The sequence below is a fragment of the Wyeomyia smithii genome, chromosome 2 (assembly GCF_029784165.1).
Source record: "Wyeomyia smithii strain HCP4-BCI-WySm-NY-G18 chromosome 2, ASM2978416v1, whole genome shotgun sequence".
Lineage (NCBI taxonomy): Eukaryota > Metazoa > Arthropoda > Insecta > Diptera > Culicidae > Wyeomyia > Wyeomyia smithii.
Window position 1 is genome coordinate 2,205,374 of NC_073695.1, and position 16,997 is coordinate 2,222,370.

The 16,997-nt window shown below is 39.7% G+C and overlaps 1 protein-coding gene across 4 annotated transcripts in view; it reads right to left on the reverse strand.

Moving 5' to 3' along the window:
- Window positions 1-4,352: 4,352 nt before the first annotated feature.
- LOC129725852 (transmembrane channel-like protein) overlaps window positions 4,353-16,997 on the reverse strand; it is a 33,432-nt gene continuing 20,787 nt past the window's right edge. For all 4 annotated transcript variants that reach the window (XM_055682175.1, XM_055682179.1, XM_055682176.1 and 1 more), the window contains exons 2-12: window positions 9,057-9,223; window positions 8,808-8,996; window positions 8,605-8,746; window positions 8,443-8,544; window positions 8,058-8,383; window positions 7,887-7,997; window positions 7,640-7,831; window positions 6,273-7,584; window positions 6,110-6,214; window positions 5,864-6,045; window positions 4,353-5,808 (exon numbers count right to left, since the gene is read on the reverse strand). In XM_055682175.1, coding sequence (XP_055538150.1) covers window positions 4,968-5,808; window positions 5,864-6,045; window positions 6,110-6,214; window positions 6,273-7,584; window positions 7,640-7,831; window positions 7,887-7,997; window positions 8,058-8,383; window positions 8,443-8,544; window positions 8,605-8,746; window positions 8,808-8,996; window positions 9,057-9,223 — 3,669 coding nt within the window. In that variant the 3' untranslated portion in view covers window positions 4,353-4,967. The remainder of the gene's footprint in view (window positions 5,809-5,863; window positions 6,046-6,109; window positions 6,215-6,272; window positions 7,585-7,639; window positions 7,832-7,886; window positions 7,998-8,057; window positions 8,384-8,442; window positions 8,545-8,604; window positions 8,747-8,807; window positions 8,997-9,056; window positions 9,224-16,997) is intronic.

Consider the following 16,997-nt stretch of genomic DNA (forward strand, 5'->3'; position numbering starts at 1 on the left):
ATATGGGGTGGTTAAACTTTGATCGCCGATTACTCGAAATAATGTTTTTGGCACTTGGTTCGGTCTGGTCGCACGCCGACTGAATGAGAAGTTGAAGTGCTGCCGAATTGTAATATGCACATTTAATACGACATCATTAAACGGGAACGGAACAAAGGCTACGGTTATGCAGAACGCGAATGACGGCGCGATTAATTATAGCGCAAAACGAGAAAATATTAACTCTTTAAATATTAATTTTTGTTCTTCAAATTTCTGTTGTTTAATTTAATATCCGATGAAATGTCTGTTTATTATCTGATGAAGTTCTTATATAGGCCAAATGATGCATTCCCAATTTACTAGGTCCATAACTCTGCCGACCGTGCTTGGGAAAGCAATCGTATAACGACCAATCAGAGGTCGAATTTTGTGTTTTGACAAGGCTTAAGGATTTTCAATAGTACAATAGTTCGAATAATTAAATTGCAATTTCATGCATCTGGTAGGAATCTTAGAAAATTTTCTAATCGATTGCTGCAAGAACGAAGGAAATGCATCGGAAACAAACCGATTTATCAGCATTTGAAATTGGACATATTCCTCACTTTTTTCAGTTTTAGATTTTCATTTCACATCCCTATGTAGCCGAACTTCCTGAGAGAAGTATTCTACTTCAAAAGCATTTTGCGGTTCAAAATCGGTTGCTAATTACAACCTTTGAGCTGCCCTAACATTGGGGGAATTAAGATACACGGACAACATGCACTGTGGAAGCTATTTCACATTCAGTATATTAGACGGGTGCGACGAATTTAAATTGCTAGGATGCAACACAGAATACTTGCTTGCGTTGACAAAAATTATTAACTTTAAATGACTTGTTTATTTGCCTTCAAAAAGGCATTTTGATTTCCAAAATTGGATTTCCTGATGGCAATCTTCATGCTGCCCCAACACGGGGGGAATAATGGCTGTCTGGCGACACACGCTGAGAGAAACCGCGCTGCTCCTGAGACGTGGTGACCAACCACAGAGCTAGTGCTGCTGCTAAGGAAGGACGACTGCTGTTGTCGCTGTCTAGAACTATTATGAGCGGCTCCGGCTGAAACAGGCTCTTATATAGGCCAAATAGCATGTTTTCAATTGCAAGGTATATGATTCTGTCGACCGTGCTTGGGAAGCAAGCATATAACGACCAATCAGAGGTAGAACGAAGGAAATTCATCATATACTAACCGATTTATTAGCATTTGAAATTGGACATATTTTGCACTTTTTTCGGTTTTAGATTTTCATTTCACATCCCTATGTAGCCGAACTTCCTGAGAGAAGTATTCTACTTCAAAAAAATATTGAATCCGGAGCCGCTCATAATAGTTCTAGACAGCGACAACAGCAGTCGTCCTTCCTTAGCAGCAGCACTAGCTCTGTGGTTGGTCACCACGTCTCAAGAGCAGCGCGGTTTTTCTCAGCGTGTGTCGCCAGTCAGCCATTATTCCCCCCGTGTTGGGGCAGCATGAAGATTGCCATCAGGAAATCCAATTTTGGAAATCAAAATGCCTTTTTGAAGGCAAATAAACAAGTCATTGAAAGTTAATCATTTTTGTCAACGCAAGCAAGCATTCTGTGTTGCATCCTAACAATTTAAATTTGTCGCACCCGTCTAATTTACTGAATGTGAAATAGCTTCCACAGTGCATGTTGTCCGTGTATCTTAATTCCCCCAATGTTAGGGCAGCTCAAAGGTTGTAATTAGCAACCGATTTTGAACCGCAACATGCTTTTTTCAAGGCAAATAAAAAAATAATTGAAGGTTAATAATTTTCTGGCATCAACACAAGCAGACATTCTGTGCGGGATGCAATCAAATTCTGTTGTAGTTGTCTAATTTTCACTTTATTTAGTAAACCCCCCACTGTAGGGGCAGCGCAAAGGCTGCGATCAGCATAACCGACATTCAATATTAAACTGCCCTGTTAGAACGCATTCACAAAAGCAGTTAGTTCGACTATGCAGAGCTAATATGAAGTCGATTCAAGCAATCAGCATAAAGAGAATTTCGTCGTCTCCCAGCTGCCAAGTTGCAACATGATGCAACACGCAACAGCGAGCAAACGAAATCGCTTGATGTTACAAACCGCAATAAGATACGGGTTAAAACCGTTGCGTGTGTGAGAGCACCATCGGTGTTTATTCGCTGGATACACTATCTACTGAACGCAATAATCTGCTTACAAGCGACACGGGGACGGGAACATTTTCTTCAACCAAGCTGCACAACACGACACAAAACATGTTATTTTGTTGCTTCAATGAGAGTGCTATCGGTCCGGCTCGACAAGAAATCATTTTTGTGCATCCGTGCTACGAAACTGAGGAAAAACTTTAGAAACTGAAAAAAGAGGTGGAGCTAATCAAATGATCGCTCTGAACCAGAATGAAGTCACACATATTTTTCAAGTTATATCATTCCACCACGTACGTAAAATAATTCATTCCTATTTTCATCCCTATATAAGAGCCTGTTTTAGTCGAAGCCGCTCATAGTAGTTCTGAACAGCGACAACAGCAGTCCTCCCTTAGCAGCAGCGGGAGCGAGCAGTGGGTACCATCGATAGCGGATAGCGGCCACAACTGTGGCATGGCTGCGGATAAGCGTAGCAGTTTCAGCGGATCTCACCATCGATAGCAGCAGGGCCAGCAGAAGCAGGTACAGCGGGTACCAATGGCGGCCACAACTGTGGCATGGCTACAGATAGCGTTGCAGTTGCTCAGCAGTAGGGCCAGCGTATAGCGGCCACAACTGTGGCATGGCTATGCATAGCGTAGCTGTTGCAGCGGGTATATCAGCATCGATAGTAGCAGGGTCAGCTGATGCAGCGACACTCCCTTCACTAAAATGCTGTTTCAGCGTGGTAGCGGTAAGCATCAGCAGCAGGCTTGCATGAAGTGAATACATCAGCCAGCAACTTTCTCTAAGGCCTCTGCCATAGTAGACGCGAAAAGCGGCGCAAACCGATTCGCTCGGCCGTAGGTTGATGTACAGCTCTACTGGTGGCTGTACATTAACCTACAGCTGATCGAATCGGTTCGCGTCGCTTTTCGCGTCTATTATGGCAGAGGCCTAATGGGAAAATTGATGTACAGCTCTACTGGTGGCTGTACATTAACCTACAGCTGAGCGAATCGGTTCGCGTCGCTTTTAGCGTCTATTATGGCAGAGGCCTAATGGGAAAGTTGTATCAGTTTGTTCAGAAGAATATTATTGTCGGTAATATTACAGAGATGCGATTACGTAAATCCGATTTTGAATTGAACAATTGTTCTTTTGAGAACAAATAACACACTTATTTGAAGAGTTAATAGCTTTTGGTACCAATAGCAGTATAGTGACAGCCTCAGCGGTAGATGCAGATACAGCCGGTACTTCCCTGAGGCCGATGTAAAGGTAAATGGGAGCAGCACGGCGAAACAGTTCGGGTTATGCTTAGACGCGCGTCATTTTTCGTTGTTGATATTCCCCACATGAAACGACGCGCTTTCGTATGATAGCGGTGGTATTAGCGGTAGATGCATTTGCCAACACTTCCTCCAGTAAAGCCGTGTCTAGTTTTCAATGTGAAAACACCTTTCTCATTGTGTTGACCGTGCGCCTTAGTCCTGACTTTCAATGATAAATTGAACAATTGTCCTTATAAGGACAACAAATGAATTAATGAAGATTCAATTTTGAATTAGAATACTTCTCTCAGGAAGTTCGGCTACATAGGGATGTAAAATGAAAATCTAAAACTGAAAAAAGTGAGAGAAATTTCAAATGCTAATAAATCGGTTAGTTTTCGATGGATTTCCTTAGTTTTTGCAGCAATCGATTAGAAAATCTTCTAAGATTCCTACCAAATGCATGAAATTGCAATTTTATCATTCGAACTAATGTACTATTGGAAACTCTTAAGCCTTGTCAAAACACAAAATTCGACCTCTGATTGGTCGTTATACCGGACCTAGTAAATTGGGAATGCATCATTTGGCCTATATAAGAGCTTCATCAGATAATAAACAAACATTTCATCGGATATTAAATTGAACAACTGAAATTTGAAGAACACAAATGATTATTTGAAGAGTGAATATTTTCTCGTTTTGCGCTATAATCCAAAGTTAATTATCTTCATCTACATGCATACTCTGATTATTATTACGTGTCTGCGTCGCTTAGTGTTTGGCTACGGTCATGCAGAACGCAAATAACGGCGCGATGCGATTCGTCAAGACGAAATCTGTTGAAATGTATAGCTCTACTTCGCCTTAAAAAGAGCTGTACATTTCACAACGGTAAGGCGAATCGCATCGCGCCGGCATTCGCGTTCTGCATAACCGTAGCCTTTGTTCCGTTCCCGTTTAATGATGTCGTATTAAATGTGCATATTACAATTCGGCAGCACTTCAACTTCTCATTTGCACACAATTTAAAAATATCCAATGAACTTCATTCGAAATATCAGACAAAAAGAAATTACAATACTGCCAATGAACGGTCAACGTTTATTTACTAGAAAAAATGACTGACACGCAAGCAGCCAGGTTATCTTTCTTGTAAAAGTATTCTACTTCAACCTTGCGGTCGTGGCTTTGCATACAACCTTCTTGTGATTTTTTTATTAGTGAAGCCCCATACAATCTGTTCCGCAAGGGCTTTTTTGGGGATATATCACTTATTTTGCTCTCATTTGATTCTCGTTCGACCGATTTTAATTCGGTTTGTTGCACAAGGTTAAAAGTTAGCTTTGGAACTCAATCTATTGTGAGTTTCTGGCGAATTATCAGTATTACATTAATGGTATATGGTGCTTTCATCAAACTTTACTCAGTTCTCTAAGTGAAGTGTTTCAATGATAAACGTGTTTCAAATGGTAGACTCCTAACATGTTTATTTTTAAAAACACTAGTACACGCTAAACACCACATCGACCAAACAATTATTTTTAAGATTCAATATTTGCATTATCCGATGCTTCCTCCACGTCCGAGTCGAGAATACACTCGTCACTAGAGGTTTTGCTGATGGTAATCACTGGGATGTTCTCCACCCATTTCGAGGTTTTACGATTTTGATCTACAGCAGCATTCTCGTTATTCAATCCAAGAAAAATGTCCTTTTTCGGTTTAGATTCTTTCGCTGACAAGCGCTTGGAAGGCACAGCCTTCCCGTTTTCTCTTTCGCTGATTTCTGTGAATAAAGTATTCTCCTTCTGAGCCTCTGGCTCCAGACTGTCTGACGCAGTTTTCTCCTTCTGAAGAACTTTTTTCATCATTCGTTGCATCAGCTCGCGGTGCTTATTCCCGCTGCCATCACCTACGTTGTTTTCGTTCGACGACGGTTGCAGTTTAAGCTGTGTTGAGTCCAGGACTTTGTGCCACGAGCTGGATAACCCGTTTGCTCCCTCATTCGATTGACAATGTTGGTTCGTGGCGATTTTGAACATTTTTCGCCGTTCTTCTGTGCGCTCTTTCCTGAGCTGCAGCTTCAAGTCTTGATTGGCTTCCCGCAGGGAACCGGTCAGGGAAATTAAATAGTATATTATTAGGATCAACAGGACGACCAGTGGAATAACGGCTGCAGGGGAAACTATGTAACGGGTGATGATATCTGGGACGATTTTATCGGTTGCGTTTGTTAATAGATGGTAAATTCGGTTCGAATGTGAAAACGGTCCACAGTGCCAGGATGGTTCCAAAAATACTATTGCATAACTGACAGGAAGAACACACAGGAAGAGCATGGTGAGCAGGAGCGCAAAGTAAAAATTGTTCGATCGGGAAGCCCTGTAAAATCGAGTGGATTAATTCAAAGCCATTGTTCCATGGTATTTCTACTCACCTAAAGACCACCTCGTGAGGCACGTTACACGTGAGAACCGTCCACGACCGAAGATACATGATTATGACTAGTTTGAAAATGTTAATCACTGCCAGTCCGGGCGAGAAAAACATTCCCATCCAGACCATGCCTTGGTTGTTCACTAGGTGCAAAATATTCTCTGCTATTTTAAAATCTCCGTACTGAAAAAATAAACAACAGGAAATCGTATCGTATTTTGAACTACGCTTTAGGTTAGTTATCAACCTTCGGGTAAGTTTTCTCCAAATCCCAGCACCAACAGTTGTTCATGAATCGTACAAATAATGCTCTTAGAAAATCCAAGATCATAGTCGAAAAAATTGTAACAATCTGCAATGCAAATAACCCTAAAAAGTTAAGGTTGGACAGTAAATTTAAGATTTTTTACCAAATCCATAATCGTTAATTTCGCCAGCTCTTGCCCGAACATGGTTTCCCAGCACAGAGTGCGAATGTCTGCGTTTCTGAATTTACTTTCCTGAGCACCCACGTGAGGTCGCTCCGTGCTGGAAAACACAGAAATGTGACTGGTAGTGTCAACCACAAAAACCTCCGGAGTCGTCATTACTGACTCGGTCGGAAACTCACTATCCCCAAAATCGAACCGCGTCGTGGTTGGGTTTGAATCCTCTATGCAAACCCATTGATAACATTTTGGTTCATCATGATCGCTCGTACTACGATCGGATGTTTCGAAGACCGCAGCATCCGACGGTTGTGGTTCGGTGAGCTCTGGTGCTACATCGTAATTTACCGCGTCATAATGATTTAGTTGTAGCGATTGAGTGATAAAATCGGCTAGCGATTCTTGGACTGTAGTTTCGGTAACGTTATAATCATCGAAGGTAGTGTAATTGACAATTTCCATCAGATCAAAGCTGGCGTTGATTTCTCTCTTATTAATAGGCACTCCCTCAAATTGAACGGATGGTAAATTACGCATTCGCTGCTCCAGATAATAGGCAGCATCTTCTTCGTCATAGTCAAAGTCGTATTCATCGGCTGGTTTCTCCTCTAATCCAGTAATGGTGGAAGAGGAAGTATAATCGGTTGTTGACGACATCGAGTCGTAAAGCATACTTAGGGTTGTCAAACCCTCGGTTGTTCCACTTGACATTTGAGTGACAGATTGGTTAGTCACGAGTAGGGTTGCTAGCAAAGTTGTGCTCAGCGTGTTTGGGGTGACGCAGTCTACGAAAACTTTGTAACAATTATCCGAAAGGTTGTAGAACAAATCCTGGATCAGTGGTTGCGACATTGGTTTGTCAAAAATCACACTTGATGTCGTCACAGGCGAACCAAATGACCGATTTATGTTTGACAGGAAGCACTGTGTATCGTAGGTGAAATTGGAAGGTTTCATTTTTCTCAACTCGTCCGTCATGTGGGTGATTTTATCGAAAAGAGCGAATATCAGCGAGTACAAATTGAGAAGATTCAGCACCATAATTCGGGCAAGTTGGATTCTGAGTTGCTTTCTTGGATGGTAGTATTCTAGCAAACCTAGTGCCTCGAAAAACATGGGGAAGAAAAATGTTATCAGTGACATGACTATCGTGATTTCATTCCGTGTCCACCACGAATCAGATTCATCGATGTCCATCGATCGTTGAACCACTCGAACAACGGCGAAGGCCGATATTGCTAACAGGCCTAAAATAACAAAGTTGACCGCTATTCGCAAAAGTATTATTCGCCAACTGAAAGAAACACATGAAATTAACTATTTTCTATCTTTGAATAAGGGTAACCAACTTCCTGGTGTCCTTTTTCTTTTCCGCTTCTTCAAGCAGTGCTTCCTTGAAACCTAGAATAATCGAGGCCATCCTATTCTGGGATGTCTCCGTATGTCCTATCATATAGTCCCAACCGGTGAAAAGCTTCCAGGAGAAAACGTAATCATCATCTTTGGAGGAAAGTTTTGACATTCGGGAGTTTTTCGCCATTCTGTAAAAAAACATCATGAATCCCTTTTCCTCTGAAAAATATTCAGGCAGCGTACTTTTTAAGCGTTGCTACAAAACTGTATATGTATACCATCAAACCAGTTAAAAAATATGCCAATGGTAGATTATATCCTCGTGCGATCGCTCCGGAAAACGTAGAATAGTACCTGTGCATTGTAAGTTATTTCTTTTGAATGAATAATAAACATAACCTCAAGATGAATTACCCGTAAAACAACGACGAATACTTCAAGCGTCCCTCAAACTCCCAAATCGTGCTAAAGTTCGACGATATCTCCTTTTCCTGGCGGGACATCGTCTTCCGGATGTCGCACTGCGCTTTCTCGGAATCGTTATAAATTTCCTCGGGCATCATTACGAACACGATAAGCAGAAACGAAATTACAATGTTCACCCAAAACAACCACCGGAGAAAGGTGAAATAGGACGCTACCACCGAACCGAAATGGGACTCGATTTCCTTGACCCGGGATTCCCACGGGATCAAATAGGTCGAAAGATTGGTCATCTCTCTCAGTATTTGGCGCCATTTCTGCGAAGAAATTGATCACTTTGGTTAAAACTAGCATTAGGTAAACTAGGGATATTCACCGTTCCCAGGAATATGTTGAACTGAGTGAGCAAACTCTTCGCCGTTCGTGAAGAGAAATGTTCCTGCAGGACGCCTTCATGTTTTGAGATGTAACTTTTAGCCTGCGAATTAAATTCCATTCGAATAAAATATCACACCTTAAATTAGGTTCAAACACGCACCTGTTTCACTAGCTTCAATTTCCGCTTCATACTCCATGGTTCAAGCTTAACCGACCTTAGAACCTCCTTGTGAAGACGAATATTCTCGAAAATTTTATCCTGTGTAGACTCTTCTCGGGCTTCCTCGAGCGTAATTGCCGTCCTGTTGTGGTGCGATTCAATTAAACATTAGCCGTTGTGATGAAGGCAGAAAGAAAACTTACTCCCCAGAGCTGCTGGTGTACACACTGGAGCGTCTCCGTTCACCACTTCCCATAGCTTGATTCGTCAGGCTCGATGACCGGCGAAGGTTTCGGGGCACCCGCTTCTTCTTGACACTAGCCTTGCGTTTCAAGATTGCGTTGATACTTGCCGAATAATCATCATCGTCGTGTTGTGAGGTCTGAATTTCACTGTTTACGATGCGCTAACTATTGCTATTCAAAAGAAATCTTGAAAATCGAATAATTTACCTGGACAGTAGACTTTCGGGAGATTTCATGGTTGTCAATATTTTTTCATCGAATACTTCATCATCGCTGACGTTGTTTCGCAAGTCCACTCCGCTGTTTCTACGATTGCCGTCCAATTGAAAAGCCCATGTGACGGATAGCTGGGACACCGATGAGGGCGGTGAAAACTGTAATTTTTCGGTATGTACAATCAAGCAGGGAGGTCAACAGGAAGTCGTAGTAAACCACGGTTTTTTTTTCGTTTTTTTTTCAAATTTTCGTATGAGCTTGAGGTTGGAGGTAAGTCTGGAGACAATGTTAGACCTTTGTTTTCGGTGCCGTATAGAGTGTAAGTGGAAAACGGCGGAAAAACATCAATGGCAACAAAATGTGCTACGAGCGATTAGTGTGTCAGTGAAATTAGGACACTCCCCAATATAGCATGTGAAGCAATTATGAATTAAGTTTAGTTTTATAAAAGGTTCAGTCAACACTGACGAACGGTCCTACGGCATTCTACGAATTGTTGGTCGCTGTTGGTTCGCCATCTCACCGAATCTCTTTAACCTCACTTTTCTGACAGTTAGTGGTAACTTTGTTCACATTTTGGACTTTGTGCTTTTTTGCTGGTGGAGCAATCGTGTGCGTGGTAAAAAGGCTGCTCAATTTATAATTGGTCTTAATTTACTGGCACTTCAGGGCATTTTGGTAACAATGGGGTCCTAAAGTTTTACACGGTTTTCTAATTTTTATATATCAGCTGAAAGCGTGCAATTTTTGACCAAAACGTGATTTTTTAAAAACGTTTATCGTTGTCCTTCAATTTTTGAATGAAGAATAAAAAACTGATCAAAATGCCTTAAATGACAGTTCTCCCATATACCGTACATAGGAGAACTGTCATTTAAGACATTTCGAGCAGTTTTTTGACTATTCATTTAAAAATCGAAGGAAAACGATAAACATTTTTCAAAAATCACGTTTTGCTTAGAATACGCAGCTTTTTCAAATGATATATGAAAACTGGTATGGCTTTAGGACCCAATTGAAATGATCCGCTATAATTGAGAGCAATACTGCATCGCCCGAAGGTAAACAAAGCTACCAGTGGCTGTCAAATTTAGATGCGTGACGTCACCGTGCGATGGTCTATTGTAGAACAAGACGGATTTTTCGATCAAGTTGGTTCGGGACGACCAGTTAGTTTATTTGATGAATTATCGAAATTTATCTGCTGCTGCCGAAGCTAAGAACTTATTATTTTATTTATTACTAAAGTTTATACTCCACCGGGTTTTCCGATTCAAGATTCGAGCAAATGATGTCATATTTCAGGAATACTTAGTTTCAAAAGTTGCCGAAGGTTAGGTCAAATATTAGTTTTTCAAACTCAATAAAACCATTGTTCTTTTGCTCTAGAAATTTTCAATCTGGATCACTTTCACGGTTTCAGGACAAAAGAAACCATACTTGAGAGGACACGGAATCTCTCCGCTTTTTCTATCAGCTTTCTACGAAATTCATGGATAATATCAATCAGTTAAGCAACGGTCAGAAAAATAAGTTTTCGATTTTCAATTTTCATCATCATTTTTCACTCTTGAAATTGAAAAACGATATGCACTCAAAAGCACTGCTGGTTAGTGGGAGTTCAATTGTGTGATTTTGAAAATATCGTGTTGAGCGTATTAGTAAAATGATATCAAACATCGAAAGAAGGATTACGCGAAAGCGAAGCAGGTGGTCCCCTGCTTTTCAATCATTGCAGGGCGCCAAATGAGTGGGCGAAAAATCGGAAAAAAATTTGAATTATAATAATAATTTAAATTTTAGTTGACTACCACTTTTTGACTGCTGTTTCGCAACATTATCGAGTAAATAACAAATTGTAGGATAACACCGGACTAGGACGGACAAATTTTCAGGCAAACGTTAACGAATGCGAAACAGTTTATTGGAAAACGATCCTGATCGGAACCTCTTGATTAAGAATAACTGAAAATCTTCTCCATTAGCGCTTGTTGAATAATCAAGGCCTGCTTGGCAGTGCCTACTTCGCTGCCACTTTTGATTATGGCGCCCAATTGTTTTTCGTAGGTCTTCGAATCATCCAACGTTGAGCGCTTTCGTGAAGATGTCTGTCAACTGCCTGTCGGTTCAAATAGGTTCAGCTGCAATGTGGTTGCGTATGAAATGTTGTTTGATTTCAGGTTGTGGGTCAGACCTATGCAACTACGGCTGTCCTTATAGATCGTCACCGGTTGCGTAATCTTAACACCAACATCATGCAGAAAACTGGCTAGCCACATCAGCGGTTAACGCCACGTGCTTCTTGCTTGACCACGAAACTGTAGCCATAAACTTCGAACAAAAAGCCAATGACTGATTTGCGAACCACTGTGTCCGCTTCAGTGTAAGGCAAACAATCTTCGTTGAACTTGACGTCTCTTGCAATAACGATTTTGATCGCCATTCGGTCCTAAAGCTGTTGTTACCATTTAACAGTTCTTAGGGTTTAATTTCGTTTCTCTGCTGGTTCGGAATTCTTGTTACAGCATTACATCCAAAAGTCCGTATCCTGTCAAGGCCTGGTTTTACCTTCATCCAATTCTCTGCACGGGTAACGTTTTCAGCCAAAGCCACCGTACGGCGTAAGGCAACCGTTCAGGAGAAGCGTTACTGTCGGAACCGCTTCCGACTACAACATCTTCGCAGTGTTTGCCTCAGGCAGAATTGATCTTAGCTCTTCGACCAGCGTCTGTCTAAAGCGCTCAGCTACCTACCCCGTTTTGCTGTGGGGTTCCTTGATACTTGTAGCAGTTGAATAGCTCATTTGAAAAATATTCACGGCCTAGGTTCACGGTGAGACTTTTATCCGCCGCTGAGCAGATTACAGCGAACGATACAAAATTACGTGATACATTCCATGCCCGCGATCCGACTGAATACTCTCCAACGAACGTGTGGTTTGTTCTCGAACTCTCTAAAATGGCTCCCGACACTGCTTTGTTATAGCACAAGAGTCGCAGAATCCAATCGAATCAGCTCCTTTACAATACCAAGGGTCATCTCGTGTTTTGCAAGGTAGTTCAGTGCTTGTTGACTTGCATGACCTATACTGCCGTGATATGACATTGTGACGTAGATCCAAGTGATCAGTTTTTCAATACGGCCCAAAAACGAATGAATTTCTCGCCACTTTTGTATTGAAACGGGTGCCTACCGTGCCTGCGTGACGGTGTCTCTGGTTGAAGAACTTATCCGAAAAAAATTAGTATCGCTCTAATACTCGTCATTCGAAAGCTTGAGCTGTCCCCTTTAATATCCTACCAAAATTGAAATGTTCTATCGGGGGGTCTAGAACAATATGTGTTTGAACATATATTTGTAAATGAAAAGCTAGTGAAATGGAAATAAATAATATGTTTCAGAAATATAAAAAGTTATCAGGGTTCTCTGATCGTCTTGAAATATTCAGGGTTGTTTTTATTTATATAACAAAACGAAGCTTCACATAATATCAGATTTTTTGAAAAGGGTTAAATGGGGCAAAAAAGACCCTCGAAAATTTGGAGTCGAAAATCAGCTGAAAAGAAATAAAATGTTGTCACTTTGATTACATTGATTTTGATTGATGATTGATTTGATTGATTCCTTCAAAATTTGACATGGTAATTCTATCCTATAAAAAATAGAAAATGCTGGTTGTTAAGAGTTCCTGTCGTGGTTTCGTTATAGGATATTTACATTTTTCTTCAAAAAATGGTGATTATTACAGCTCTTTTTTGCTTGTCAACAAAACTGGACCCTGTATCTAAGCTATACATTTTATAGAGCAACTTGAGCTTTTTATTTGATGTTATTAAAAAATGCACCGTTTTAGAACGACCGAGAAAATTTTATTATTCATACAGGTTTTAAACCATTATTTAAACCCATTGTGCCAGGAACGCAACTCCGTTTTGTATCGATGTCCCCCAATCGAGCTTAAATTTCCCGGGTTTGTTCATCCATGAATTAAATTGTACATATAAGTTTTTTGGGAAAGGAGATAGTGGGGTGAAATGCAGAGCGGGATTCAGGTGTTGGGGGCCCGGGACAAGAATTTTCGTGGGGCCTCTTTTCTCAAAAAATTAGTTGAAATGATTTAACGCTTCGCTGGAAGGTGACGAGCAAAACACAAAAAAGGTCTCCAACCTGTATTCACGTCTGGCCTAGGACCAGGGGGGGCCCTCGTGTCGAAAGGCCCGGGGCAGCTCTTGAGTTGATCTATAGAACGTATTGTTTAAATTTAGGACCTAGTCCTGATGACAAAAGAAAAGAGTCAGTCGAACTCTAAGCGTGATGGCGGAAACAGTTAAGTTACTCCGTTCAGAAGTGTGCCGTTCAAAGAACAGTAGTACCCCGCCGCACAGTGGTCCAAGGGCAGCCAAAACCTAAAAAGTCAAAGTGAACCAATCCGTAGAATTATATTTTGTATACTTCTTTAATCCTTTCGGGATATAAATCCAAAGTTTGAGTGTAATCCGTTGAGTTTTGATTTTTTTACAGCATTAAGAATAGACAAACATCGTGTTTTTCGGGGATAATCACTGAATGCATTTCATAACTTGAGCCCATCCTGTAGCTTAACAGGATGCGCGTACATGTGTGATGTCTTCAGAGAATCTGTTCACATATGTCCAAGGATTATTTCTATTGATTTCAGGAACTTTTAAACAAATAAAGGTTTGTGTATTGTGTTAAATTGTTGTCTTATAAACATATTCCGGGTTAAATATGCCCTGAAACAATAGTTGCCCATGAGAGCCCGCTATCCAATAGGTTTCATTTGAAAGGTTAATTCATAAGCTTCAAAATTGTGAAGGTTCGAGTTACCTAAAACTACCGATAAATAGCTTTTCATCCAATTTAAGAGAGCAAGAACATATTTTTACACGAGTTATTCTGATTGCGTATCAGGTTCATGCGCTTCATTCAATCGTAGTAGCCAAGGAACACGTGCTTCGCAAACGGCTGTTTCGAATATACACAACGTGGAGAACACGACGTTTAAAGGCTGGATTACACTCTTTGACCAAGCGTCAAATATTTGTCACTTTTTGACATATAAAAATTTTGTTAAAGATAATTGTTTGTCACTCTTCAATTTTTACATGTCGCAAACACGGGCAAACAACAATCATGATGTCAAATGAATTTGACAATTATGTCAGAAGGCCAAATATTTGACTATTGGTCAAAGAGTGTACTACCGGCTTAAGTGTAGCCGCTGATTCTCACTGATAACTCACGCACAACATTTTAAGGGCATTTTGATCACAATTGAGTACTTATGAATATTTCTCGAGAAAATCGTAACCAAATATCGCTAGCGGCGAAGATGTGTTTCGTGGAAGTTTTCTTCGGCCGGGTAAAATATCTAGATGTGTGAAAGTGGCAGTTTAATTTTTGTCAAAAACAATAAATATGTTTGAGTTTTTAATGAAGTGATTCATTCATGCGAACAGAAAAACTTCAACGTTCAAGGTAAGTTAACATACATTGAGTTTCTGAGTGGAATATAAGCAGTAGAGCTTGGCAAACTGAATCATGCCCACAATGCATATCATCTGACGAAGCCGTCAATTACCCTATATATATTAAATACGGGTCAATTTTTTTGATATTGATATGTCAAATGAATTGAAAGTCTGAGAATAATAATAGAATCTATTAGATTCTAATATTATTTTGAGGCGGGGCTTACCGAATGGAAATTGACTCCGGAATGCGCTGCAGGTACTCAGTCATTCTGCAAAGGGTCTTTGGAAGGTCGGTAGAGCTAACACCTTCTAGGTTCCGAAAACAAGACAGACGCAAAAACAAGAATCAACAGCATTGTCTTTTTTTCACTCTATCACTGCCAGACAGTGGAATCTAGAAATTGGTCATACATACATACATACATATAGTCCTGATGACAAAAGAAAAAAAATGATAATATCTAATTATGTAGTCTCGACAGCAACTTTCAATAACCAACATTGTATATTTTTATAGGATAGAATTACCATATCAATTTTCAAAAAAATCGATTAAGCGTACAAAAACTTATGGCTTTTTTTGTCTTTTCAGCAGTTTTTGGACTCAAAATTTTCGAGTTTTTTTTACCCTACTTTACCCTTTCCAAAATACTACAAGGTATATAGCCCATAGGGTTGTATGAAATGGTGACGTGGGACTAAACACTGTAATTAGGGGATTTTTTGTTACAAAAAATAGAGAGTCTGCAGACAGAACCAATGTGTTTGCTCAGCGACTGTACGTACAGTCAGGTTTTTTTTACGCGGGGGATACGTACCTCGTAAAAAAAACCGCGTAAAAAACCGCGCTAATTCAAAAATCCGCGTAAAAAAAACCGCGTAAAAAAACACGTTTTTTTTAAAATCCGCGTAAAGTAGTCCAGCAAGAAGGGCTTTAGAAAAAATCCGAGACACTCTAGAACCAGTAATTAATAGAGTATTTAATTGTCCTCTTTGACGGTCATTCCGGATCTTTCGATGGGCGGAGAGTATTTTTTGGACTATGTCTTTTACTAGATAAACACTTAAACGTTTCTAGTTCCAAACCCACGTTATTCCGGAAATTCGTGATTTTTTTTTTGATTAGCGCAGTATCGCGTGAAAAAAAACGCGTTAATTCAAAAATCCGCGTAAAAAAACCGCGGTTATTCAAAAATCCGCGTAAAAAAACCGCGTTAATTCAAAAATCCGCGTAAAAAAACCTCGTAAAACAAACGCGGTGAAAAAACCTGACTATATTTTTATTTTTAGCCTCCCCTGGAAATCAATTTTTGATATATATTCAACAACACTCGAAAGTATATCGTTTATATCTGACGATATTATGTCTGTAGTATTTTTTCGTGCAAACAACATGTAGTTGACAAGGCACAAGCATATCGTGCTTGTCGAAGAAGCACCAAGAATTTCTCATAGTCAAAGTCAAAGTCAGAATTAAAAAAGTCAGAATTAACTCTATATCCTCAAAAATCAAATCCAATAATACTTACGTTATCAAAATGAATGGTTTTGTCTTATTAAACTCTAATTAAATCAAATCTATAATATGGATCTTACTTTCAAAATAATATGAAAGCCCTTACGAGGGTTCATTAATTGGCAAACATAATAAGATTGTTCAAAATACAAAATCATTACCAAGTTCCAGCAAAATAGTAGCAATCCACAATTACAATTTTATTTTCTCTTGACAATTCTTTTCATTTGCCTACAACTACATTCGCTGTATTACGAACACAGATAATATACGTTTATTATGGTTAAGCTTAGAATAATAATATATCACCTAACAATTTTGAAATGTAAAAAGAGATTCTGTATGAATCTTAGTTAATAAACAATAAAATCACAAGCATTCGCAGGCTCTTACTCTTCTATAAATGTATATAATTAGGAATTCACTCTTTCTATACTATCCAATCATCATTTAGTGAATATCGAAGATAAAATTAAATAAATATCCGTTGCAAAAATTAACAAATCCTTGTTGAGTAAATTATGGTAATCATATTTATGAGATAAACCTTCAATCACCATCAACTGCAGCATTGCAGTTTTTCCTTAATTGCACACGAATAGAAATGTACGAACAAATGTGTACCACTGCAATACGAATAGTATTGCTGCAGTACGAATAGAAATGTACCGCTGAAATGTACGAATAGAAGAGTACCACTGCAATCATAGACGACGAGAGACCTGCGGTTCTTCACTTCACTGGTACTGTTGCTTTTACCGGCATGTTTTCTTTCAAGACATCAGTTTTTATTAGGTTCTTCAGAACCTAACACGCAGGTTTAGAAATTGTTCAAGGATGGGGATTGTTCCAAACTTTTAGGAAAACATTTACCTTCGAGACATCATATTAGTTTAAGCTCATGGAAGCAAAAATAAATTG